This window comes from Haemaphysalis longicornis, unplaced genomic scaffold, assembly GCF_048455015.1.
Source record: "Haemaphysalis longicornis isolate Haplotype H1 unplaced genomic scaffold, Haemaphysalis longicornis Haplotype H1 scaffold_4, whole genome shotgun sequence".
In the NCBI taxonomy this organism is placed as follows: Eukaryota; Metazoa; Arthropoda; class Arachnida; order Ixodida; family Ixodidae; genus Haemaphysalis; species Haemaphysalis longicornis.
The window spans coordinates 150,947,613-150,970,763 of record NW_027526361.1 but is presented as its reverse complement, the minus strand read 5'-3'; the positions used below and the strand labels follow the sequence as shown (position 1 = coordinate 150,970,763).

The following is a 23,151-nucleotide window of genomic DNA, read 5'->3' as shown; positions in this document are numbered from 1 at the left end:
TCGAATGGCCGTCAAAAGATATTTCGGTGGGCTCTACGTAGTGTCGTGGGGGATGTTTCCGGATGATAAGTTCTGATTTTTGTGGTGAAAAATGTAAGCCACAAGCCTAGGCGTAATTATTGACTTCTTCTGCTGCACCCTGCAATGTGTTCTGCAGCCAACCGAGAGCGTCTGTCTCAGCCCAGAGGGTGATGTTGTCTGTACTCAGTGCGTGGTGAAGATTCGGCATCTGCTCTAACTGTCCTGGTAGATCCAGAAAAGCGATATTGAAGAGGAGTGGAGACGGTACCGAGCTTTTCGGTGTACCGCGACTGCAAAGAGAGATTGGTTTGGATTTTATATCTCCAATTTTGAGCACAGCCTGGCAGCCTGTGAGGGAGTCCGAAATGTAGGAATAAGTTCGGTTGCCACCACCAGTACTATTAAAGCGGAAGAGAATAGCTGGGTCCACACATTGTCAAAGGCCCCTTTCAGGTCGAGGGCCAAAATGGCTCGAGGGGAGTGCCGAGTGGCAGATGCAATTACCTCTTCTTTGAGACGCAGCATAACATCCTGGGTGCTTAAATGTTCTCGAAAGCCGAACATTGTTTTGGGAATTTGGTTGGTGTCTTCAAGGTATCGGTGCAGTCTTTTGGGTATAATGCGTTCCAGTAGCTTCCCTATGCAAGAGGTAAGGAAATGGGCCGGAGGTTATCTGTGTGGGGATTCCTGCTTTAGGAATGAATCGGACTTCGGCGGTTCTTCATTGAATAGGTAGGGGACCAGACGTCCAAAATTCATTGAGGTGTTTAAGCAGGATGGCAAGTTCAGCTTCACCTAAATTGGCCAGGAGTTTATAGGTTACGTTGTCAGGGAACGGGGCACTCCTTTTCTTACATTCAGCCAGGGCTGCTTCAGGTTCAAAAAGTTGGATATCTCGGTCCACGTCTGCGTTGCGAGTACCGGAGTACGGGAGCGGAGGGGATATGATCTCTGTTTGGAGGTATTTAGCCGTTAAGTCTTGAGTGAGCTGTTCGGGAGTGCTGGGGTAAGCGTGAAGAGTGCGGACCATGTTTTGAATTGATTCCCCCTTGATGTTTAGGAGGTCAATAAGGTACCCAAGCAGGTTTCAAGTTTTTCTGGAGGTCAGAGTGCCCATTAGGCTGTCGCAAAGCTGCAGCCCATTTTCTTTGCTTAAAGACTGTGCATACTCCGCCGCCTATTGAGTGAGAAGAGATATCCTCCTACGGAACTTCCGATTGTGGCGCTGGCGTGCTTCCCGTAGGTGCAGCAACCTCGCATCCACACAAGGGGTCTGGTAAGCCATGGTCATAGCACGCGTATGAGCATGAACTGTCTGAAGAAGGTTGTCTATCCATGCAGTGTAGGACTGATTAGGGTTTGGCGAGTGGCTGCACAGAGCCTGCCGAAAATTATTCCAGTTTGTAATCCGAGTATTTCCTAATCATGCTTTGCAGTCCCGGTTACGCAACAGGAGGAGAATGATGTCGTGGTCTGAGCCTAAGTTAGTGTGGGTGGATGAACACGTGATATCGACCTGGCCGGCCAATAAAAACAAGTCTGGGGTGGTGCTGTTCTGTTGTACCAGTACTGCAAGTACTGTTGCCAGTTGGGACAGACAGACAGACAGTCAGACAGACAGACAGACAGACATATAACAGGTGCTTATCTTGTTTTAAAACAAAATTCCAGTCTAAAATGCTCCTCCACAAGCTAACATTTCTTCTAACTGCTACAATATCTCGACTGTAAAGACATGCGCCAATATTTTGTAAACACGTGTGCTGCTGTTGCTTCCGTTGGTAGCTTGTTTAATTGTTTCATTTTTCCATTACCGATTCACGTTTGTGTGTTACCTTTTTTTTGAAAGCAGATGGTGTTGTTTGTAAACTCAGGTTCTTGTTAGTCTTAGTGGTCATATATGTCTGTGAAAACTTGTTTTTGGCGCTACTACTGTTAGGTTGTGTTGTGCAGTTGTTTTTCTCTGATACTGTAAGCATTGCTATTTTTTCATTCCTTTATTGGCTTTCTGTGCCCCGTCAATCTGTGTACAACAGCTTCGGGCCCAGTAAGCCTTACTATTAATCAGTGTGAAAAAAGAAAAGTACTAAACGGAGTTGAATTGCAAAGACAGATTTGTAATGTTTGGAGAACCATGAAAATAATGCTAACCCTAACGTAGCCGTAGTTTGTGTCGCCAGCGTTTGAGACACGCAAAGTTTGAAGTTGGCTGAATCTTCTGCATTTTTCTTGTTCAACGCAGGCGAAGAAAGGTTTTAAACATGGCACTAAGGCTGGAGGCAGCTTTGTGGAGTCAAAACCAGTGGGAGGTCTCGCTGCAAACTTCGCATCCCTCAAGGAATTAGTGGACCAGCCCTTAAATTTCCGTGCGCTCGGTTACCTTGATGTCAGATTCGCCGCCGGAGTGTTGGAACCGCTGCAAAAGTCTTTCGAGGTAAGTGGGATCAAAAGAAAAAAACATTACCGCGAACTATCCAAAAAGTAACTGCAGCCATTTGTTCGACTTCTTCAACGTTTAGAAGATAGATTTACGCCGAACAAGCAATTGAGTCAGTTGCACGGGATAATAAATCAGTTTGTTTGACGCCCAACAAAAAGACTGCAGCAATAAACACCGTAACGTAGTAGAGGCTGCCGTCCACACGGAAAGTAGGGGCTGGCCAATATGCGTGAGACTATGTTTTACAACATTAGCGCGGCTGCTCCACAGAAACTTTGTTGGGTAATTTTAGGTTGGCGTGCACGGAGCGCCAAAAATATTTGCGAGTAAAAAAACCTAGATATTTGCGATGACCCTGAATAGTTACTTTGTCGAGGTGACAGATGTTTCATTGATTCGCCTAAAATCGTAGTCGAGAAGGATATCATTTATTTAACTCCTGTCTGCATTATTAGACTAGCACGCATTTTTCTCCGTGCATCGAATAATGTCGGAGGACTTTTGGAAATCCCAAAGCGAGAGGCCCAAAAAATAAACACTCGAAAATACTGTGACCGTTTGGGCAATGTGTATTTGATGCAGCTTCCATTGTGCTCCACCTTCAGTCAAGGAAATGGCACCTCATTTCACACCGAAATTGCTTATGGTTAGGATTAACGGCCCGTGTGCCTACGAGACCAACATATCAGACAATAACACTTGCACGTATGAATGAGAACACAATTTTTTGGAGGGTCCTTTTTCTGAAAAGAGGAAAGATAAAGTTAAACCTACGTATGATTCACAAGCAGTTGCGTCCATATCAAGCGTAGATGCCCTTTTGTATCTCTTTACAACAGAGATGATAACGAAAGAAGTTAGAGGTTTTCCAAAGTGAGAAATGTGAAATGAAAGAATATACAATACAGCGCGTAAGGCGCGACTACTCCTGCCTAGTTGGGCCCTAAAAAGTTCATCAAGGAAACAGCTTGGAAGTACAGGGGTTAGTGGGTTGGGGCATTGTGGTAGTAAAGGTGTGCATGTCTTATTAAAAGGGCATTCAGACAAAACACGTTTGGTTTATTAGAATTAGGTTAGAATTAGAATTAGGTTAAAATTACATTGACACAACTTTTACAGTAAGCTTCTCTCAAAAAGCTACATAATAAGAAAAAAAGGAAATGGCCATCCGACCCACTCTCTCTTTTCCAGCAACACAACCAATGTGTCACAAGCCCTGCTGTGCGATTGGCTGACGCCGGCAAAAGTAAACGCAAATAAGGCAGGGCTGATAAGCTTGCCGAGCGAGTTATTTGTGCGTAACCGTTGGTCACAATATTTGTATAGCAGTAGGAAGTGTGGGGTGAAACACTAAAATAACGAACGAACCCGCAAATACCGAAGAAGTTAGTGCGGCACTTGCTGGATGACACCGCCAACACAGCCGTAGGACGCGCTGGAGTTGTCTGAAGCAACTGTCCAACTGGCACAAGCGGCCAGGTCGCTTACGTGACAGAGTTTATCAAGTCATAGCTTAAGTTTTAGGAAACGATTACTATGAATTGTAATAAAAATACGGCAGGCGTAGAAGTCAGGCCATAAGCAAAGTGCGAACACTGCACAACTCAGCATTATGGGAGCGCAATCTTTGGAAGTAGGCGATAAACAAGATAATCAAACGGGCGCCTCTGATATAGGAGGAGCCCTGGTCAGGACACTATATTTAGTTTTAAGGCCGTGGTCTTAATACGTCATTGTCGACGTTAGAAAAACATAACTCAACAGTGGAATCCAAATTTTGACCTGAAATATTTTAGTTCTCGGTGAATACAGCATCGCTTGCTGCCGAAGAAGCGCTCAGGGCCGAATAAAACACCAAATCTTTCGAATAAAATAAACTTGTATTTTCACTGCATGGCCCCTTTGAGTGCGGAGCACTTTAGGGACCCCGGATGCCGTCCGTTGATTGTCGTTGGCATGGATGGTCGCTGGGCATCACGCCCCCAGGCTGATACCACAACTAGATAAGAGAGGGCATTATGGCACCCAGACTGATACCGAAACTACGAAAGAGAAGGCGCCACAGCCTCTCGAAATATACCGTGAAAACAAAGAGTCGGTATTTGCCGCCATGGACGCCGGACAGTTGGCCGGAGCGAGCGACAGCGGGGCTTTTGTGTGAGAGAAGCGACGCCAGAGGCCCGATTCGTCTGTGCGACAACGTGAAAGGAAGGCCAACGTCAACGAAATAGAAAAAAGCCAGATCGTCAGGCGGCAGCGAAGACTCAACAACAGCGAAGGAAAAGAAATCCGGTGGTTAGAGTAGGGGAACCTCACGCGGAATGGCGGAAAAGGCAAGGTGAACACAGAAAAACAGGCAACACAAACAACAAGAAAAGCAAAACAGACACAGAGAAAAGCAACGCAAAAAACAAAAGCAACACACAAATAAACTCACAACAGTGCACAACAGAGACACTGGAGAATCACCGCACCGCACTTCTTACAACTTTCACCTGTACTGGAACAGTGCAGGGATCACCATGAGAACACGACGGGCATTGCTGTAGTCGCTCCTCGCGAAGGATATCGCGTTTTAGGGCACACAGCTCCGACTCATAAAGAAGATGAAGCGATTCCTGTGTTGGCTGCAGAAGAATTGCTTGTAGCTGGTCCAGGCGCTGACATGTGGTTCGAACATTATCCACACTAATTGGATTTCGCAGGGCAAGCGAGTTAAACGCAAACTCTGAAGTGCCCTTGAAGAGATGACGAACCTTGTCAGCCTCTGGCACGTCGGTGCTAACCCGGTGGCAGAGAGCGAGGGCGTCCTCAATGTAAGACGCATATGTCGCCTCTGGGCGCTGCCAGCAGGCATTGAGTTCCCTCTTGGCCCCATATGAGCGAGCAGACTATGCAGCGAATATCTGGCGTATCTTCCCAGTGAAGGAGGCCCAATCGGTGACGGATGTGCTCCTGCTTAATACACCACGTTTTCGCAACTTCATTCAAGGAGAAACCAACGTTCTGTAGCTTGTACGTGCTGTTCAACCGGTTAGGGTGGCTGACGCGGTTGAATTGGTCAGGAGAGACCAGGATGAAAACAAACAAGCTCCACCACTTGCAAGGTGACGGAACACCCCGCACAAGTCGGCACTGGTACCAATGGACTTGGTCCTAATAGTCCGTCGGTGACTCAGCAGAACCGTTACCAAATGTGATGATCTTGTAAAGGATATGAATTTAATTGGTACGCGCAGATCCAAAATTATCCCCACCAACCAATGGCGAATGACCACAGCATATGTGTGCCAAGCACCACCAGTCGCCAATAATGTCGGCGGCAAAAATTCCTAAAGCGCGCAGAAATAGTATGAGTAAACAGTCGGATACGCAACAAGAACAATAACAAAGAAGGTTTACTCCCGTAGGGGCAATGGGACTTCCCTTCATCAGAGTACAGTTACATGAAGTTACTGCCACAAACTTTTCGAACGCATTTCATATATAGCTTTCTGAAAAACTGTTAAAAGGATAGGAAGATGTTTCGGTAAGGGAGAGTGTGCAAACAGTAGGGGCAAAGACAAGAAAGAGGGAAAGAAAAAGGGAAAGGGTCTGAATAAACCAGGTAGCTCTCAAGATTGCACGACGACTTGCAATGCAGGTGTCAGGGCGGCCAGTTCAGCTACCCCGGAATCATGAAGCTTTGGGGTTTCAAAAAAATAGAAATGTACACAAGGTATCCAGTGGGTGGGGAGATAGGGTTCGGACGAATGCATGTGGGGCTAATGGACGAATGTACTTTGGGTGGGCCCTCCACGTCGTTCGTCCACGCCATCCACGTATATATATATATATATATATATATATATATATATATATATATATATATATATATATATATATATATATATATATATATATATATATATATATATATATATAACCGGAACGGAACCGAAAAAAAGAAAACGGTTACCGGTTCATGCCGAAACGGTTCGACCCTTTGTTGTTGATATTGAACAGTCTATGCAACTCAGGCCTTTTTTTCTTTCACGTACAATCAACTTCGTACCCGCTCGCGCACTTTCCCCTCCGGACAATTGAACACTATTGCGCTCTATGTAACAACAGGGGAAATGAATGAGCACCAATATAGCAATGGTCTGTTGCTGCTGGAAGCGCGAGCGTAGTGCAAGCTGACCAAACGTAGTGTCATTCTCGGCAGCTTGCAGGGGATATAAAACGATTTGCCCTTCCCTAGCTGTGACTTTATTGGAGCAATCAGAATGCAGGAGTGCTCCACTGCGCAACAGCGAAAGCCCGCACCCGATGTGTGCAACCTTTTTGCATTTCATAATTTGTTTAAAAGGTGCGACACCAGCAAATTGTTATTACTTGACAAATGTGACTGCAGGAGCTGCTCAGTGGCTGAGCCGTTTGCTGACACAAGTGGCCTCGATCACCCTTCCCCCGGCAATGTTTCTGAAGTATATGGAAATCGAGAACGTCCGTGTTCCGAGATTTTGATCCACGTTTAATATCACCAGCTGGTTAAAATAGGTCTGCCGGCCGGCAACATAGGCTGCGCCTCGAGCAGAGGTATAGCACGAGGCATCAAATGCGAGTTTTCTTTTAATGTGTTTACACGGAAAACAACAAAAAAGAACAGGCGAATCACGTTGTTTTGAAATATTATGCAAAAAGTAAGTAAAACCCAATAAGTAAAAAAAGCATCAAAACGTGGAGTTTGCTCTATACTTTAATTTGCCCTGCTTTTCACAACCAAACGTGTCATCAATGCGAAGGAAGTTGGTTCCGTGGTCGGTTTTTGAGGACAGCACAGTGAAGTTTGTTTTTTTACAGATACAAATAACAACAGATATGTCAGGGAAAACTGCTGACGTGCGCACTTAATCTCTTGGCAAGAAACTGCAGCCCTCGACATTGTCTTGGAAGCAGCTACACTAATAAAGCAGATTGTACGTGCAGAAAGGCAGGGCGGTACCTCACCTTATCCCATTCGCCCAGCGATCATCTTTTCTACTTGTTCTGCAGTTTTGTCGCTTTCAGATCTTTTTCTCGAAGGTGCACTTGTATTGACAGGCCAAGTGGCGTCATTACTTCTGCTGCTACTCGTTCCGGAGGCGAGTCCTGCTGTGGACGAAATAAAAGCGCCTACCCCAAAAAGTCCCATCTCTAGCTCCGCGCGCCAAATTTCCCCTTCATTTTTTAACAGCATAATCTATTATAAGATTCTGTAATGTAGCACACACAACGATGGCCGGGGGTCAGGTGGTATGATGACATACTGATTGTAATGCACACATCCGGTTTAGCAATCTCAAAAAAAAATTGCAGTGGTCAGAGCAATAATTCAGTGACTGAGTGTTAACTAAAGATTACTTTTAACGAAATGTGGCTAACACATCCGATAAGGTTATAGCTAACAAATTATTCAGGGTGGCGAAATATTCTCATTCATTGGTAGTATTAATGTACGTGTTGTAGGATTTTTCTGCGTTGTTACAAATATAAAATATGTGCGCAATTGGTATTAAACGCTGCTATTTCAACGCGTCAATACGCAGGACTAATTTTAAGAATTCAAGGTTAGCGTGAGGGGCGATTCCATAGCAATGATTGCGATTTCAAGAAAACAGGAAAGGGCAGAAAATATATCCCACCCTCATATCTCTTGGCGGTGGCTGCTAGGACAACATAAAAATCCGGGCGAGAAAGAAGGTGGTCATTCGTGGCCACTTCATCTGTTTTTCTAATATCTCGTAATTGATTAAAGTTTCTTTTAAAACTGCACAACTGGCCTTGCGAAACAGCAGCAGTTTGAATTTGTTTGTATTTTGAATTTACTGTCGTTTTAAACTAGTAAATGTTTTTTGTAATTTCAGTGATAACTGAACCGGTTCGAAATGAGTTCGCCTGAACCGGAACCGATATGTTTTTTCGGTTCGACACACTGCTTTATATATATATATATATATATATATATATATGTATATATATATATATATATATATATATATATATATATATATATATATATATATATATATATATATATATATATATATATATATATATACCCACAAAATGGAAGTACGCTCTTCGGAGACTTTATTTCCTACGTTTCGACCTGAGACAGGTCTTCCTCAGGAATGAAAGCTTTGGGTAAAATCGTACGGACTCAGAGTGGGGGCGGCGCCCCGAAACACAAGCCACATGGGAAACAAACACACACACGACCACACACAGCATACTGAGCTTATTCTTCCAAAGGCAGGCGAGAAAGAGCCTTCAAAAAAACAGGCGAAACGAAGAGGGAGGAACAGGGTGGCAAGGAGGAGGCAAGAAAGAGGCAAGGAGGAACACACTGCATGAACGCGGGGTGTGGGGATAACAAGAAATGCGACGAGTTCACGGGTGGCGAAAGGCCCAAAAACATCCGGTGTCTCCTGGAGGGAAAAGCTACAAAGCACACGCCGCCATGAGCGGTGAGTTTACATGCGCTTCACCGGTAACAAGGATTAACTACCGACCGTCTTCAGCGGCATGGTCAAGAATGCAAGCGGTGCCCATTACTGTATCTGAAGCGCAGGCAGCCTCCGCGACTTTGGAGGGTCCCACAAAAACCAAGGGGGAGCCCATTTGAGGCGTCCCCTTCTCCGCCTACGCCTCCATTTGTACACGGCGTCGCGTCGTGTCGCGCCAGGTCAATGCACGGCCTGTTAACTGTTAGTACTCGGCTGTCGCCGGCACGCGTGGAGCCCTGGGGCCAATCCACGAAAATATGTCGGAGCGCGGCAATTAAAAAAAACAACGACATGAAAACAAGAAGAGAGAGGCGACCGTCGGTATGTGCCGTGCCTGTGGGGCAACCAAAGAAAAAGAAAAAAAAGAAAAAGAAAAAGAGGGACACAATGAAAAAGAGAAACAAAGCAAAACATGAGTGGAAAGACAGGAAGGACGCGTGCACTCCGTGAACACCAGCATTGGGGATCACAATGTGATTACAAAACACCCGAGCCATAAGCCACAACAGGCACCACAATAAAATAGTTCTTACACGCTCGGTTGGAACTAAAAGCTTCAACATTCCATTTCACATTTCTCAAGGATAAAATGGGTATGACATATGGTGACATAAACAGGCAATGGGTACCATCTGGTTATTAATGATGCATGTTATGCTTGCTGAGCGTTGAGACAAGGAAATGAGAGAAAAAAATATAAAAATAAAAAATAAAAATAGCGGGGACGGGAAGGGAAGTGTTGGTAGGGGGTCGGGAGCAGACGAGATAATTATAGTGACTGCGGAACATAATGGTAGGTTATTGGTGTTACAATGTACAACCTCACACCTGGAGCAACAGGCTGCCTGTAAACCTCAGACCGTGCAATGCCCTGCGCGGGAAGGGCCGATAGCCAAAGGACAACAAAACTACAAGGTCTCGTATGTCCCGGGGTCACTATGCTTCAATGGTCATGCAGCGTACGAATTACAGTCATAGTCCCAGGACTCTCATTAAGACCCCCCTTCAGGGTATTAAATTTGTAGATTAAGTAAGACTCACATTGTTCTCGCTCCCTACAGCTAGAAAAACTGCTCTGTAGAAGCGTGACTTTATTGTCATCGAAAGAGTGATTTTGCATCGCTAGGTGTCTGGACAAGGGAAGGTTTGGGAGTGCCTTGGTGTGATAGCGGTGATTGTTAAACCGCATTCGGAAAGGTCCATCCGTCTGTCCTATGTACTGCATATTACATCCGCCACACTCCAATAGGTAAACCAAATTTGACGAGTTACAATCGAATGACCCCTGTATAAAATATCGGAAGTCCGAATATGTGCTAATTGCCACCCTCGCGGTCTGCACGTGTTTACACACCAAACGTCTGTTTTTGCCACATGGTCGGCAGCCTAATTGCTGGGCGTCCCTGTCTTTGGCGTGGACAAGATAGTCCCCTATGCTTTTTGCGCGCCTGTATATTACACGCGGAGGATCACTGAAAATTTTGGAAAGTCGTTCGCTCTGCAGAAGAATGTTGAAGTGCTTTTTAAGTGCGGATGCACTTTATAAGCGACCCTGAATTCCGGCGACCGCCGTCCGTCCACATAGCCACAGCTGCGGGTGGGCGCGCTCCTCGTCTTCCTTGGCAACGGGGGGAGATGGGCGCGCGCTGCCTGGCCGCTGACATGGCACATACCCACGTGGGGGATTGGCCAGGAATCTCCTCGTCTTCCTTGGCAACGGGGGGAGATGGGCGCGCGCTGCCTGGCCGCTGACATGGCACATACCCACGTGGGGGATTGGCCAGGAATCGGGCGTGAGAAGGGCTAGCGCACCCGCTTAAAGGAGTACTGACACGAAATTTCAAAGCTGAGATCCGCTCTAGCAATCACGTACAACGACAACACAAATAGGTGTCTGTGAATAAATGCATCTTTCTTTCTTTGTAGTTGTGTGTGTGTGTGTGTGATCTCTCTTTTGCGAACATTACCGAACCGCGCAAATTCAACTCGTGCATTCGCACTTTCACATTCTTCCCCTCGGGGAAATGCGGGGAAATTTAAAAAAAAATTATTCACGTTCGGTGGGCTACTAGTAAAAGTTAAGACTAAATTAGTTCGGGAATTATTCCCATCATTCACGTGCGACCCCTGTAGCAGTGTGTTACGATTTAAACTTGCCGCCCTAGAAATGGCATCGTCAACAAGGGCCGGCGGGTAACGCTGTTTGACGAGGACGCCCCGCATTCGGCTGGCGTTCGAACGAAAGTCTTCATCCCTGGAGCAAATTCTTCTAAATCTATGTGCCTGGGAATAAGGGATAGCCGTTCTGCAATGGCGTGGGTGGCAGCTGTTGAAGTGCAGGTACTGTTGGCGGTCGGTAGGTTTCCTATACACACTCGTCTCCAGTGACTCGTCTCTCGTCTCCAGGCAGCCTGTTGCTCCAGGTGTGACGTTGTACATTGTAGCACCAACAACCTACCATTATGTTTCGCAGTCACTATAATTATCTCGTCCGCTCCCGACCCCCTACCAACACTTCCCTTCCCGTCCCCGCTATTTTTATTTTTTATTTTTATATTTTTTTCCCTCATTTCCTTGTCTGAACGCTCAGCAAGCATAACATGCATCATTAATAACCAGATGGTACCCATTGCCTGTTTATGTCACCATATGTCATACCCATTTTATCCTTGAGAAATGTGAAATGGAATGTTGAAGCTTTTAGTTCCAACCGAGCGTGTAAGAAGTATTTTATTTTGGTGCCTGTTGTGGCTTATGCCTCGGGTGTTTTGTAATCACATTGTGATTCTCAAGTCTGGTGTTCACGGAGTGCACGCGTCCTTCCTGTCTTTCCACTCATGTTTTGCTTTGTTTCTCTTTTTCAGTGTGTCTCTCTTTTTCTTTTTCTTTGGTTGCCCCAGAGGCACGGCACAACCGACGGTCACCTCTCTCTTCTTGTTTTCATGTTTTTTTTTAAATTGCCGCGCTCCGACATATTTTCGTGGATTGGGCCCAGGGCTCCACGCGTGCCGGCGACAGCCGAGTACTAACAGTTAACAGGCCGTGCATTGACCTGGCGCGACACGACGCGACGCCGTGTACAAATGGAGGCGTTGGCGGAGAAGAGACCTGCCTCTAATGGGCTCCCCCATTGGCTTTTGTGGGACCCCCCAAAGTCGTGGAGGCTGCCTGCGCTTCAGATGCAGTAATTGGCCCCGCTTGTATTCTTGACCATGCCGCTGAATACGGTCAGTAGTTAATCCTTGTTACCGTTTACGCGCATGTAAACTCACTGCTCATGGCGGCGTGTGCTTTGTAGTTTTTCCCTCCCGGAGACACCGGATGTTTTTGTGCCTTTCGCCACCCGTGAACTCGTCGCATTTTCTGTTATCCCCACCACCCGCATTCATGCAGTGTGTTCCTCCTTGCCTCTTTCTTGCCTCCTCCTTGCCACCTTCTTCCTCCCTCTTCCTTTCGCCTTTTTTTTTTTTGAAGGCTGTTTTTCGCCTGCCTTTGGCAGAATAAGCTCAGTATGCTGTGTGTGGTCGTGTGTGTATTTGTCTCCAATGTGGCTTGTGTTTCGGGGCGCCGCCCCCACTCTGAGTCCGTACGATTTTACCCAAAGCTTTCATTCCTGAGGAACACCTGTCTCAGGTCGAAACGCTGGAAATAAAGTCTCCGAAGAGCGTACTTCTACTTTGTGCGTATTCCTGCAGCAACTAAGGACTCCACTTCACGTATATTTATATATATATATATATATATATATATATATATATATATATATATATATATATATATATATATATATATATATATATATACTTGTGTGTGTGTTGTGGATCTGCCGTCGGACGATCGTATTTTTTTCCCGCGTTAAGCCTCTGTCACATTTCTTACAGGTTTTTCATAAATTATTGGAAAAGAAAGCAGATCGGATGACCTTTCTTGGCGTCGTCGTTCCTTCCGAGTCTCTCGCCGATGTCCTAGCGCAGGAACTGAAAGGCATTCGGTAAGAGTTTTCCTCATCCAATTTTTGTTTTTGGAAGCCTGTAAGCAATTCTTTTAACAATAGGGAGTTACGGTGCTCTGTTTCTTACACACAGCCTCGTTCATTTCAGCTAAATGTCCTGTTTCTTTCTTTCCCTGCTCGCGTGCGCTGTCTTATCACAACTTCCCTCTTTTTTGTGATCTGAATGCAACCTGCACCAAAAATGTGCGCTTTTACGTGGCTTCGTCCGGGTATTTTTTTCAATCAAAAGTATTGCGATGTCTATGGCGCCGAAAAACTTTTTTTGCACTTCTCCGCTTGTTGGACATACAATAGATGCCAAAGTGGACGTGGTAACCTTCTATGTGATAGTGGCATACTAGAACTTTTTATTTGCTTGTTGCCAGATTCTTTGCCTAAACTGGTTAGTGAAACATTATCTAACATCGGAAGAAACCGGTCTAAATAATGAAGCATGTTGCACCTGGTTTGAGAAAATTTTTGCCAGCACCCCTCGAAAAGACAAATTTATAGCTGCATGTGCGCAGATCGCAAAAACCACGGATCTAAAAAAGCCGCAAACCAGTGTACGCGTTGTGAAAACTCCTGCAGCAGACCAGCTGGGGTTCTCTCTTGTCGACTCAAACGTCGACGGGTCGCTCGCCCCAGAACGGCAGCATGGTCGCCGCGCCAATTCTGCGGCTCCCCCAAAGCGATCGTTAGCTAAACGTCAGCGGCTGGAGGCTGCCTGCTCTTTTCGTGCGCTAGTGGGATGGAGAGGAAACCGCTCCGCGGTCAGAGTGGCGCGTGTGAATTTAATGAGCTTCCGAATCGTTAGCTGGAGCGTGGCAGGAAAGCCCGCTTTTAGTGCTGCGCACCGAACTTCTCCCACAGTTGCGCGCATGTCACCAACTCCTGCTACTCCGCGCTGCGGCCGGTGCAGCCGCTACCATGCAGACGCGCCGACGTGGCGCCCCCAGCTCAACCGGCACAGCGGCTCATTCATCCTTGACGGGTGCTTGACCGCACGACTTTGGGGATCCAGATGGCGGGTATATGCGCAACTGTGTTCCCGTAGGGGTGTCATATACAGAAACTGTACTCCCGGCGAGACCACAGTGACTTCTATCGGTGGGCCTGGAAGCCGGTTTTTGAAATTCGACTGGTGCTCTGGGAACCTACTCCCACCCCTACGTGATGCAAGAGCGGCAGCAGACTAACGAAAAGCCTCGACTTACAACAGCTTCACTGTCCAAAGGGGGAACTGGACTCTTGTTTACAAATGAAATTTTAATTCACAAATGCATATACAATATATTTAAAAATGATGATTCAAACAGACCGCATTCCTTTGCACATAGGGGTAAGAAAACACACGAACAACATACCGTAATTACCCGATTCTAACGCGCACTTTTTTTCCGGAAAAATAGGTCGAAAAATCGCATGCGTGTTAGAATCGGATACGAAACCGAAACTGCCGAAACAGCGGTAATTTTGTCCCTTCCATCGCCATCGCCATCTCAAGATCGCGCCAAAGCTTTTAGCAGCAATGTTTCGGACGCAAGAAAGGTGCCCAGGCTTTTCTATCGGCGTTCGCACAAATCGTCAAATCGTTCCACTTGCGCGCTTGATAACAGCAATGGCAGCAGCGGCTCTCACGCGTTCATAACTAGTGGTCGGCTGAAGCGTGCGCCTCTGGAGAAGCTCGTGAGATGTGCGTGCGAGGCGTGAGCCACGATCCCACCGACCATGGTTGAACGTTCGTTCAGAAGTGTGGCATCGCGAACGCGCTTGACGGCACCAAAGACGAGATGTGGTCAGCGGGGAGTGACGAGGAGTGATATGAGTGAGATTACTTCGAGAAATAAATCGCCCGTTCCTCTCGCACTCGTTTTTCTGACTCACAAAGTTCCTTGAGCATTGCAGTCGGAGGTGCAAGTTTTTTCGGTTTTTTTGCCAGGAAAGTCGGGTGCGCGTTAGAATCGGGGGCGCGTTAGAATCGGGTAATTACGGTACGTGCGCGGGTGTAAATAAATACTAACCGCAAGGAAAACCTCTTTATCTGCCAATCGAATCGAGGCCTTCCCGATACAGCACCTTTTTCTCGCGAAATAAACTGCTTCTACTCTCTCAAGGGTGCGCGAATTTTCGTTTTAAAAGACTGCCTTCGTGACACAGAATAACAAGATAAAGCCGAAAGCCGCACGAACCGCAGTTTTGGGCATAGATGCACACTTGTGTCATTGTTCAGATAGTCCTTGTTTTCCCGCTGACGTAAAAGAAAGTGTCGGGAAAGCTGGGCGGTATTCGGAAAAGCACATGACTTCGCTATGCAATGTGCACTGAAGAAAAGATATGTTAGGCTTTGTGTCACACCTGCTCCGATTACGGTTTTCAAAATTTCATTTCTTATCAATTGTAGGGCGTTTGTGTTAGTGCCCTATTATTACACCTAAACATGGGCAACATTGTTTTGAACAGCGATTCTGTTTGAGCTCGTGGTTGGCCGGGCCAACGTGCCCAGAAAAACCTCGCCAAGCAATGACATCCTCGTGCGAGCCTGCACCACCGTAGCTTTGTCTCCCCGTGCTTGGGCGCGACTTGCGCCGCCACCTGTCGGAGGCGAGAGACAACTGGTTCAAGCACGGCTTTGCAAACTCGTGGCGAGGTGGCTCTCTCGGTCGCTTGTTGCGACGAGTGGGACAGTTTTGGCGTTGTAAAGGGAATAATTAAAGCCAAAATGAAGGCATGCGAAATGTTAGCGAAAAGGATAACGTTAATCAACCTCTTTAAGAAGTCAGCTTAACACACGACTGATAACACAAGCCGAACAATGGCTACAGAACCAGATCAAAAAATTTGATCCAACGCTCATACCGCCGCACCGTTACCTACATTTAGAGGTTCACCGCAAAGCCGGTGCCTAATAGTACATACTTTATTGGCCGAATGTTCACTGCTCCTGGGGGGTACACCGACGGCACCGCGCAGAAAGCTTGAATGAGCCTCGAAGCACCAGTACTCAGAAACATTGGCCGAGTACTGAAGTGTAACCAGGCATAAACTTCGCCTAACCAAAAATGAGCCAGGTTGGGTCGCCACCTGCACCGTCTGCGCGGTGTTCCCGCCGCCATTGCGAAGTCATGCTACTTTTTTCGTGGGTCTACTTCCATGCCCAGAAGGATGGCTGTGTGAGTGAGTGAGTGTGAGAGGGAAAGAGGTTCCCGGCCTGCACCACGTATGTATCGCAGGGAAAGAAAAGGAAGCGGAAGGGTAGAAATATGGGTTGAGGTAGTGGTAGAAAGGTGGTTGGGGCAGAAAAAGGATGGGGTAATGGGGAAAAGATAGATCTACCATCAGCTACCACCGCCCAGGAACGGACAAACTATCAGCGGGATTTTTTTTTCAAAAAAATTTCATTGTTTGAAACGAAAAATCAGAAAACTCCAGAAGTATTAGAAGAAAAATAACAAACACTAAACGTTAAAAACACTTTGTTCTAAAAATTGATCTTCACTGTCGACTTCGATTCTTGGTAGACGTATTGTCTTGTTTGTTCTTCTTCTTGAACTTTACTTCATTCTTTGATCATGGCTGGTTGATCTTGCTCTTCATGATTTCTTCTTGACCTGACTTGACCGGGGATATTGATCTGTTAGGCCTGATGGTTTGTGATTGTGTTGTTGTTGGTGTTCTATTTGGTTTCCTTGTGTAGTTATCGTGTAGGAAGGGAATGACTGGAGATGTGGGCGGGGAAAGCCTAACCGACATGGCGTTTCTGCTCCATCCCCGTATCATAGCCTATCTTTTATATTGTGGTGATTGGTCAGGTTGGTGTTCTGTTATGTTTGGTCTATTCTTATGCTTGTAGAATGAATTCGTTAATTTTGAAAACCATCTCTTCTAAAATAATTCTTGTTTCCTCTTTTTTAATTATTTGCGGTTTTCTATTCCCTCAGTGCTCTCCTAGTTTTTTAACGAGTCTTTTCCTTTCATTTATTAAAAGTGGGCATTCTGTTAGATAATGGTCAAAGTTCCCCATTTCCTGCTACACTTGCATGTAGATGCCTGGTTATTCTGAATCTTGAAAAATAAAACGGGAATCTACCATGCCCTGTCAAGGCTTGGGAAGAGTTGAAGTTTGTAGGAAAGTGGTCCGGAATAAGATTTACGGTCTTATTCCAACTATAAGTATAACTTGTTTTACCATCTTTATTCCACACCCCATCCCACTCCTGGTTTAACTTTGCATATACATGTTTCGAAATGAATGATTTTGTTATTGAACAAAAGTTGGTTCTCCGTTTCTTGCGGCTTCTTTCGCCAATTCATCTGCAAAGTTATCGCCTATTGAGGAGCTGTGTGCATTTACATAACTAAGTTTTATACTTACTGCTGCATTCTCTAGGATAGCTGTGCGTGAAAATCATTTGTATGACTTCCACACACAGCCATCCTAGAGAATGCAGCAGTAAGTATAAAACTCAGGCTGTGTGCGAAAGTCATTTGCATGTGTCGATACGTTCTGTGCCTAGTAACATCTCAAGATGCGTCGTTTCTCCCTTGTTTTTTTAATTCCGCCGTCTTTGCTGTGTTTGAAAATTATGGAGCAGTGCCAATTCGCTCAATTGAGATTTGTAGATTTGTAGCTCGTGCCGCATTTACGTTATTAAAAAATCGAAAATCAGCCGAAATCAAATGCATCTTGCGACCGTATATTTTACACCGCGAAGTGTTGTTGAATTCATCGCGCTTTTTGAAAGCATTTAATTCAACTCAGTAGAAACCACAAAATAACATATTCTTGAATTATTAGAAAAATTCACCTACTTAAACAACAAGTTTTGTATACATCTTTTTGTATTGCATGGTAGCTTGTGTGGTAGAGCATGTCATCCCTTAAACAAAGCGCCTGCCAAACTCATCTGTCCCGCCGGAGAGGTTAAGAGCTTAAGGGCAGATGAAAAGTATTCCTGGGAACACTCGCACAAAGTATTAGCCAGGCTGATGAGCAACACGATATCGCTTAAAATTTGCGCTCTTCTTCCCTGTTGGTGCTGAACAATGACGGTGTGCAAGCAAGATAGGCCAGGAATATACCTGGAATGCATGATCCGGAGCGCTGCAAGAAAAAAAGAGAAATGTCCCCTCATTACGCGTTTTTTTTTCAGGTACATCGACACCATCATCCTGCAAACTCATATAACCCCTTCAACCGAGAACATTATTTACGGCAACTGCACGGCACACTACGTTGGATACCAGATTGGAGAAAATGCACAAGATGTTCCAACTTTCGTAAGTTGATCTATTCAGGGTGGCGCCAGTGGGCGCAAAAATATTTCCTTTTTATTGTAAAGTGCAGATTTGCGTCAGCTATTTGGTGTCGGTAGAAGTCCTTTCGTAGCCTTGATTAGTGCTTCACGTTGCGGCACAAAAGATGACGAAGAACACGCTGAAGCTGGCTTTGAAACCTTATGCTATACTAAATATATTGTGCGTAATTATGAGACTTGTAACGATTGCAGCTAATTTAACTAGAGAACTGGATCGAACTGGTAAGTCCGTCTAATAGCGACGATGTCACACCTGAGAGAACACGCGAGCATAGCATTCTCCTCTTCTCCGTGACTGAATACACTCACCTGGTATCGCGCGAACTGGGAATTCACGGCATGGCCACTATAATAACACCAGCCCGCGCTCTTTGAATGACTTCAGCTGTCGTTGAATGACTGGATTGTGGCATTGCCCGCTCTTAGGAAGGAGCATCGTCTGGATGCCCCAAGAGTCTTCAGAAAGGAATAGATGACGATCTCTTAATGAGGGGCCGAGTACTTCAATGTTGAAGAGCAACCTCGGTACTAATTGAAGAGCGAGTTCCGTCCATAGCACGTTCTAGATTTACGTTGTGGGGATTAAGAAGGCAGCTATTTGTCGCAGTACTGAGTCATTTACGCCTGAAGTTGGCCGGCGTCGCGAGCACTGTGCGCTACTATGACGTAAAACTCCGTAGTTGACGTTCTTAAGGCGTACCTCGCATGGCCCGAAGTACGGACGAAGCAGTTTCTGCGGACGTCCACGCAGACGCACTCGTACACACACCCACACCACCTCTCCGGGCTTGTAGAATACGGCGGTCTGTGTTAATTGTAAGGAGTAGCATCGGAACGCTGCTGATGTAGGATCCACTCCCGTGCTAGTGGGCGAGCGTCCTCACCTTTTTGCATGAAACTGTCGACGACAGTTTCCATCCTCATGAACAGGTAGCCGGCAATGGAGGGTAGTAGTAGCCGTTCGACCATGAACCAGCTTAAATTGAGTCATTGCTGTTGTCGCGAGGGCGGCCGTGTTTTACACGAATGTTGCGTATGTCAAGATCCCATGCTACGTTTTATGCTCCTCGTCGACATATTTTGAATGCCTGTCGGCCAGGGTACTGTTAGGTCTCTGTTATTTTTATAATAGATACAGCGGGAACAGAAACAAGGACACAGAAATATTACGGGAGGAGCGCTGACTTACAATTAAATTTATTATGACGGAACTTGCGGTACATCGCACACGTACGGTACATAAGGTACGACATAACTTTGTATCTGTGTCGACAAGTGCGTAAACTCGTTTTGATGTGGTAGCGTGCTATCAGGGGTTCTAAGCCCGGTTTTTTTGTCGTCTGTGATAGGGGCAAGTTTTCTCGTAATAAATGCACTTGTAAGTCACAGCTCGTCCCGTCGTCTTCCTATATCCTTTTTGTTCGCGCTAATACTATTTTTAATATCAGCTACTAACTCGCATAAAAGTTCACATTGTTAAGCCGGAAGTCAAGTTATTGGTCCGCGGATGGTAAGTGGTTGTTAGCCTGTGAGTGGTGTGCGTCAGTGTCATGAAACAATTCATCAGGGTAGCCAAGAAAGCTGTGCCTCTGTTTCTTCTTTCTTTTAAATGCAGAGCATTTCTTTAACTCACATGTAGCGTCCGCCGCCCTCTCCCCCACTCCTCCTCTCCCGCATCACGCTACCCTCCTCGCTCTCAACAACAGGTTCGCACCCCTCGCCCTACACTATATAAAAAATAATACCTACCGGCGCCTTGTTTCGATCCCACGACCCTGCGGGTGGAACACAAGGTACATCGTGCTCTACCCACTGCGCCACAAAGCCTACACAGAATGGAAGGCTACGAACGCGCCTTATATACTTGACTCATTCAAACTACGCCAAGAAGCTGCTGATACAACGCGTTCACTACCTGTGGGCGGAACGTGAGGTACATGGTGCTCTTCCCACTGCGCCACAAAACCGACACAGAATGAAAGGCTACGAACGCACCTTATATCCTTGACTCATTTAAACTACGTCAAGAAGCTGCTGATACAACGCATTCACTACCACCAACTCCCCAAACACTAAACGTTAACGCAATACACCCACCCCCTATGCGACGCATTTACTCGAGTCCCCCTCGCGGGGAGATGGGCCCTTTCTTCTTTTCCTGTCTCGTAAAAACTCTTTCTGACTTCGGTTCAGTTTGTTTATTTTTAATTGGCGTCTCTCGTGATACGTATGTGGTACGGGTTGGGCTTATATTTTATTTTATAGCCCTTTATTTTGTCTGTCTGTCTGTTACTGCGATCCGTGGAGCCCCATACCGCAAAACGATGTAGAGCCTGAAGAAGTGAGCTAGCTTGTCCCATGTTGCATTGACATAGATGCTGTCCCTGCATACGGCCTGAGGTAATCCGTCATCACCATGATACATGTGTGCCCGTTAGTTGAGGTTGTAAATGGGCCCAGGAGGTCCATCGCGACCTGGTGAAAAGGGGACGTCGGTTGTTTCACCGGCTAAAAAGCCCTGCCAGTTGAAATTTGGGAGGCTTCCTCTAATGGCCCGCACGGCAGCCGAATTTGTTTTAATGGTTTAGGGCAATAGCAGTTTTGACAAACCCTCTGCAATGTCTGGCTGCATCCTTGTGCCCTGAGAATGTTTTTTCATGGCAGGCGTATAAAATTTCTTTGCGCATTGCCATTGTACAACCAGCAGAAACGCCTGTTCTGCTCTCGTGAAATTCAACCTGTACAAGGTGTTCTTCCGGAGGTTTAGGAACGGAATGTTCCGGCCAAACACGCGCGGAATCTTAACATCCAGGCGTTCAAGACTGGCGATACAAAAAAGTAATTTAGAGTCTTCTCGTTGTAGTTGGGAAATTTCGAAATTTCGGAAAGAGTGCCTTCTCCAAGGAAGTGAAAGTCTTCGTTGGTGTCTCGGCGTGCAGTTGCGCACCAGGGTAGCATGGTCGAAGTGCACCGTGGTTGGTGTCATGTCGGGGCACTCATAATGACGAAGTCGAAGGAGAAGAAAACTTTATGTACAAGTATTTAAATCTCGCTATCAGAAAACAGGCAGTGCGCTCCTGCGCGAGAGAGATTAAATAGGCGCGTTGGGTCCGTTCCCCTTCACTCTTTTTTTCGATTGACGTAACGACGCACCCATCACAAAATTATTGCCACGGATAGTAGCGCCCTCACGCACAAACACACACGCACACACACGCGAGAGACCCGATCCTCTACTGTGCAGGTAAGCGTTAGGTTGCCCCGCCGTGGCAACCCGCCGTTGGTCGGAGCCCCCTTTTGTCGTGGCGATGTTGCACCAGGGGTAGAAGTCTTGCATTCTCGTTGAGTGGCTCGTTGAAGACGTCTCCAGCATGGCGAAACATGCCGCGAAAAGGGCGTAGCAACGATGTGTGGGCAGGCCGCCGAAGCTTGCATTGCGGGGCGCCAAGCAATGTTGTTATCAGCACCGCCACTGGCCGGTTGGCGCTTGAGGGGACACGAGGTCACTGAAAGGCTATAGGGACCGGGCAGCCGTTGTATGCAGCACCGGTGTTGATGATGATGATGATTGCTATTGGTTTCGCCTTTTAACCGCGGTTATGACATGTCATCTTACCAAAAAGGACTAATACAACCACGTTTTACACTCTTGGTTTAATACTAGCGCTGCTTACGGCAGGCACTAAAGCTTATTAGGCCCGAAATACTTTTTTTTTCTGTTACAGGTGGCAACTGTCCCAGGCAATATTCCCCTCCCTGCTTTTCGTCCACCAGCATTCTAATCTGCTTTTCGTACCCTCGACAGCTTTGAAGTTAACTTCCTCTCTGATACCCTTAAATCCTAGGGCTTCTGGAAGCCCAATATTCCCTTCATGTAGATTTGGATGGATACCTTCACATTCTAACACTATGTGCCGCCTACTTTGTTTCCGCAGACCATGCATACCCCGTCATTTTGTGAGTACTTCCCCACAAAACCCTTAGTTCGCAGGCAACCTGCTCTAGCCTCAAAAAGCAAAGCACTGCCATGGGAATTATCGTAGAAATGTTCCTTTCTGATGTTCAATTTCTCAGCCCTGTACACCTCTAACGACGTTTCAGCTTCCATTTTTTCCCTCCATTTATTCGTTTCAATCTGCCTTGCTCTTTTTTGGTTACCTTGGCTGCTTTGGATTCTCCACTGTTCTTTCCGTATTTCATCGTTAGCCTTCTGGTCTTCCTTAACCACTGCGTGACCACGCTTTCCAAGTATAGGTACCTGAATACCTTAGCTGCCCACCTTCGTTGATCCATTGCCCTCAACCTCATCTCAAAGCATATTTTAGTCTGACCTTCTCTAACTTCAAACGACGGCCAGCCCATATCTCCCTGAACTGCTTCGTTACTTGTTTTTCCATGCGCGCCTAAGGCCAAACGTCCTATTGTTCTCTGGTTTACTTCCAGGCCTGATAGAACGTTTGATTTTAAGCAGAGTACAGCTTTCGCAAACGTGAGACCCGGAACCATTACTCCTTTCCACCGTCGCTTCAGCGAACAGCGCCGCCCGTGGCGAACCGCTCGTCAGTGGAATGCCGGTGGTGGTCAGCGTAGCGTTATTGTGCATGGCGTTCGGTCGTCTTTCTGCGGTGCGGCTTGCAAAGTGTACAGAACCACAAGGAGTTTTTTTCACATCGGTAAATCTTCAGCGTGGACGTGACATTTACGAGGCATGCCATGTGTGTGATTTACGCCCATACTCAGTATTTACTACTAGCAGACGACGCTCAATGCGCCAAGGTGGAAGTCAAAATGGAAGTGAAAGTCCGTTCTTTCATGCACTTTTGTCGTGCCTTCATGCAGTTTCGCGTATGG

General features: G+C 46.3%; 1 protein-coding gene across 1 annotated transcript in view; it reads left to right on the top strand.

The window, feature by feature from the left end:
• Nucleotides 1–2,098: 2,098 nt before the first annotated feature.
• Nucleotides 2,099–23,151, top strand: part of LOC144180617 (uncharacterized) — a 58,022-nt gene continuing 36,969 nt past the window's right edge. The window contains exons 1-3 of the mRNA XM_077708933.1: nt 2,099–2,455; nt 12,873–12,982; nt 18,136–18,262. Coding sequence (XP_077565059.1) covers nt 12,909–12,982; nt 18,136–18,262 — 201 coding nt within the window. The 5' untranslated portion in view covers nt 2,099–2,455; nt 12,873–12,908. The remainder of the gene's footprint in view (nt 2,456–12,872; nt 12,983–18,135; nt 18,263–23,151) is intronic.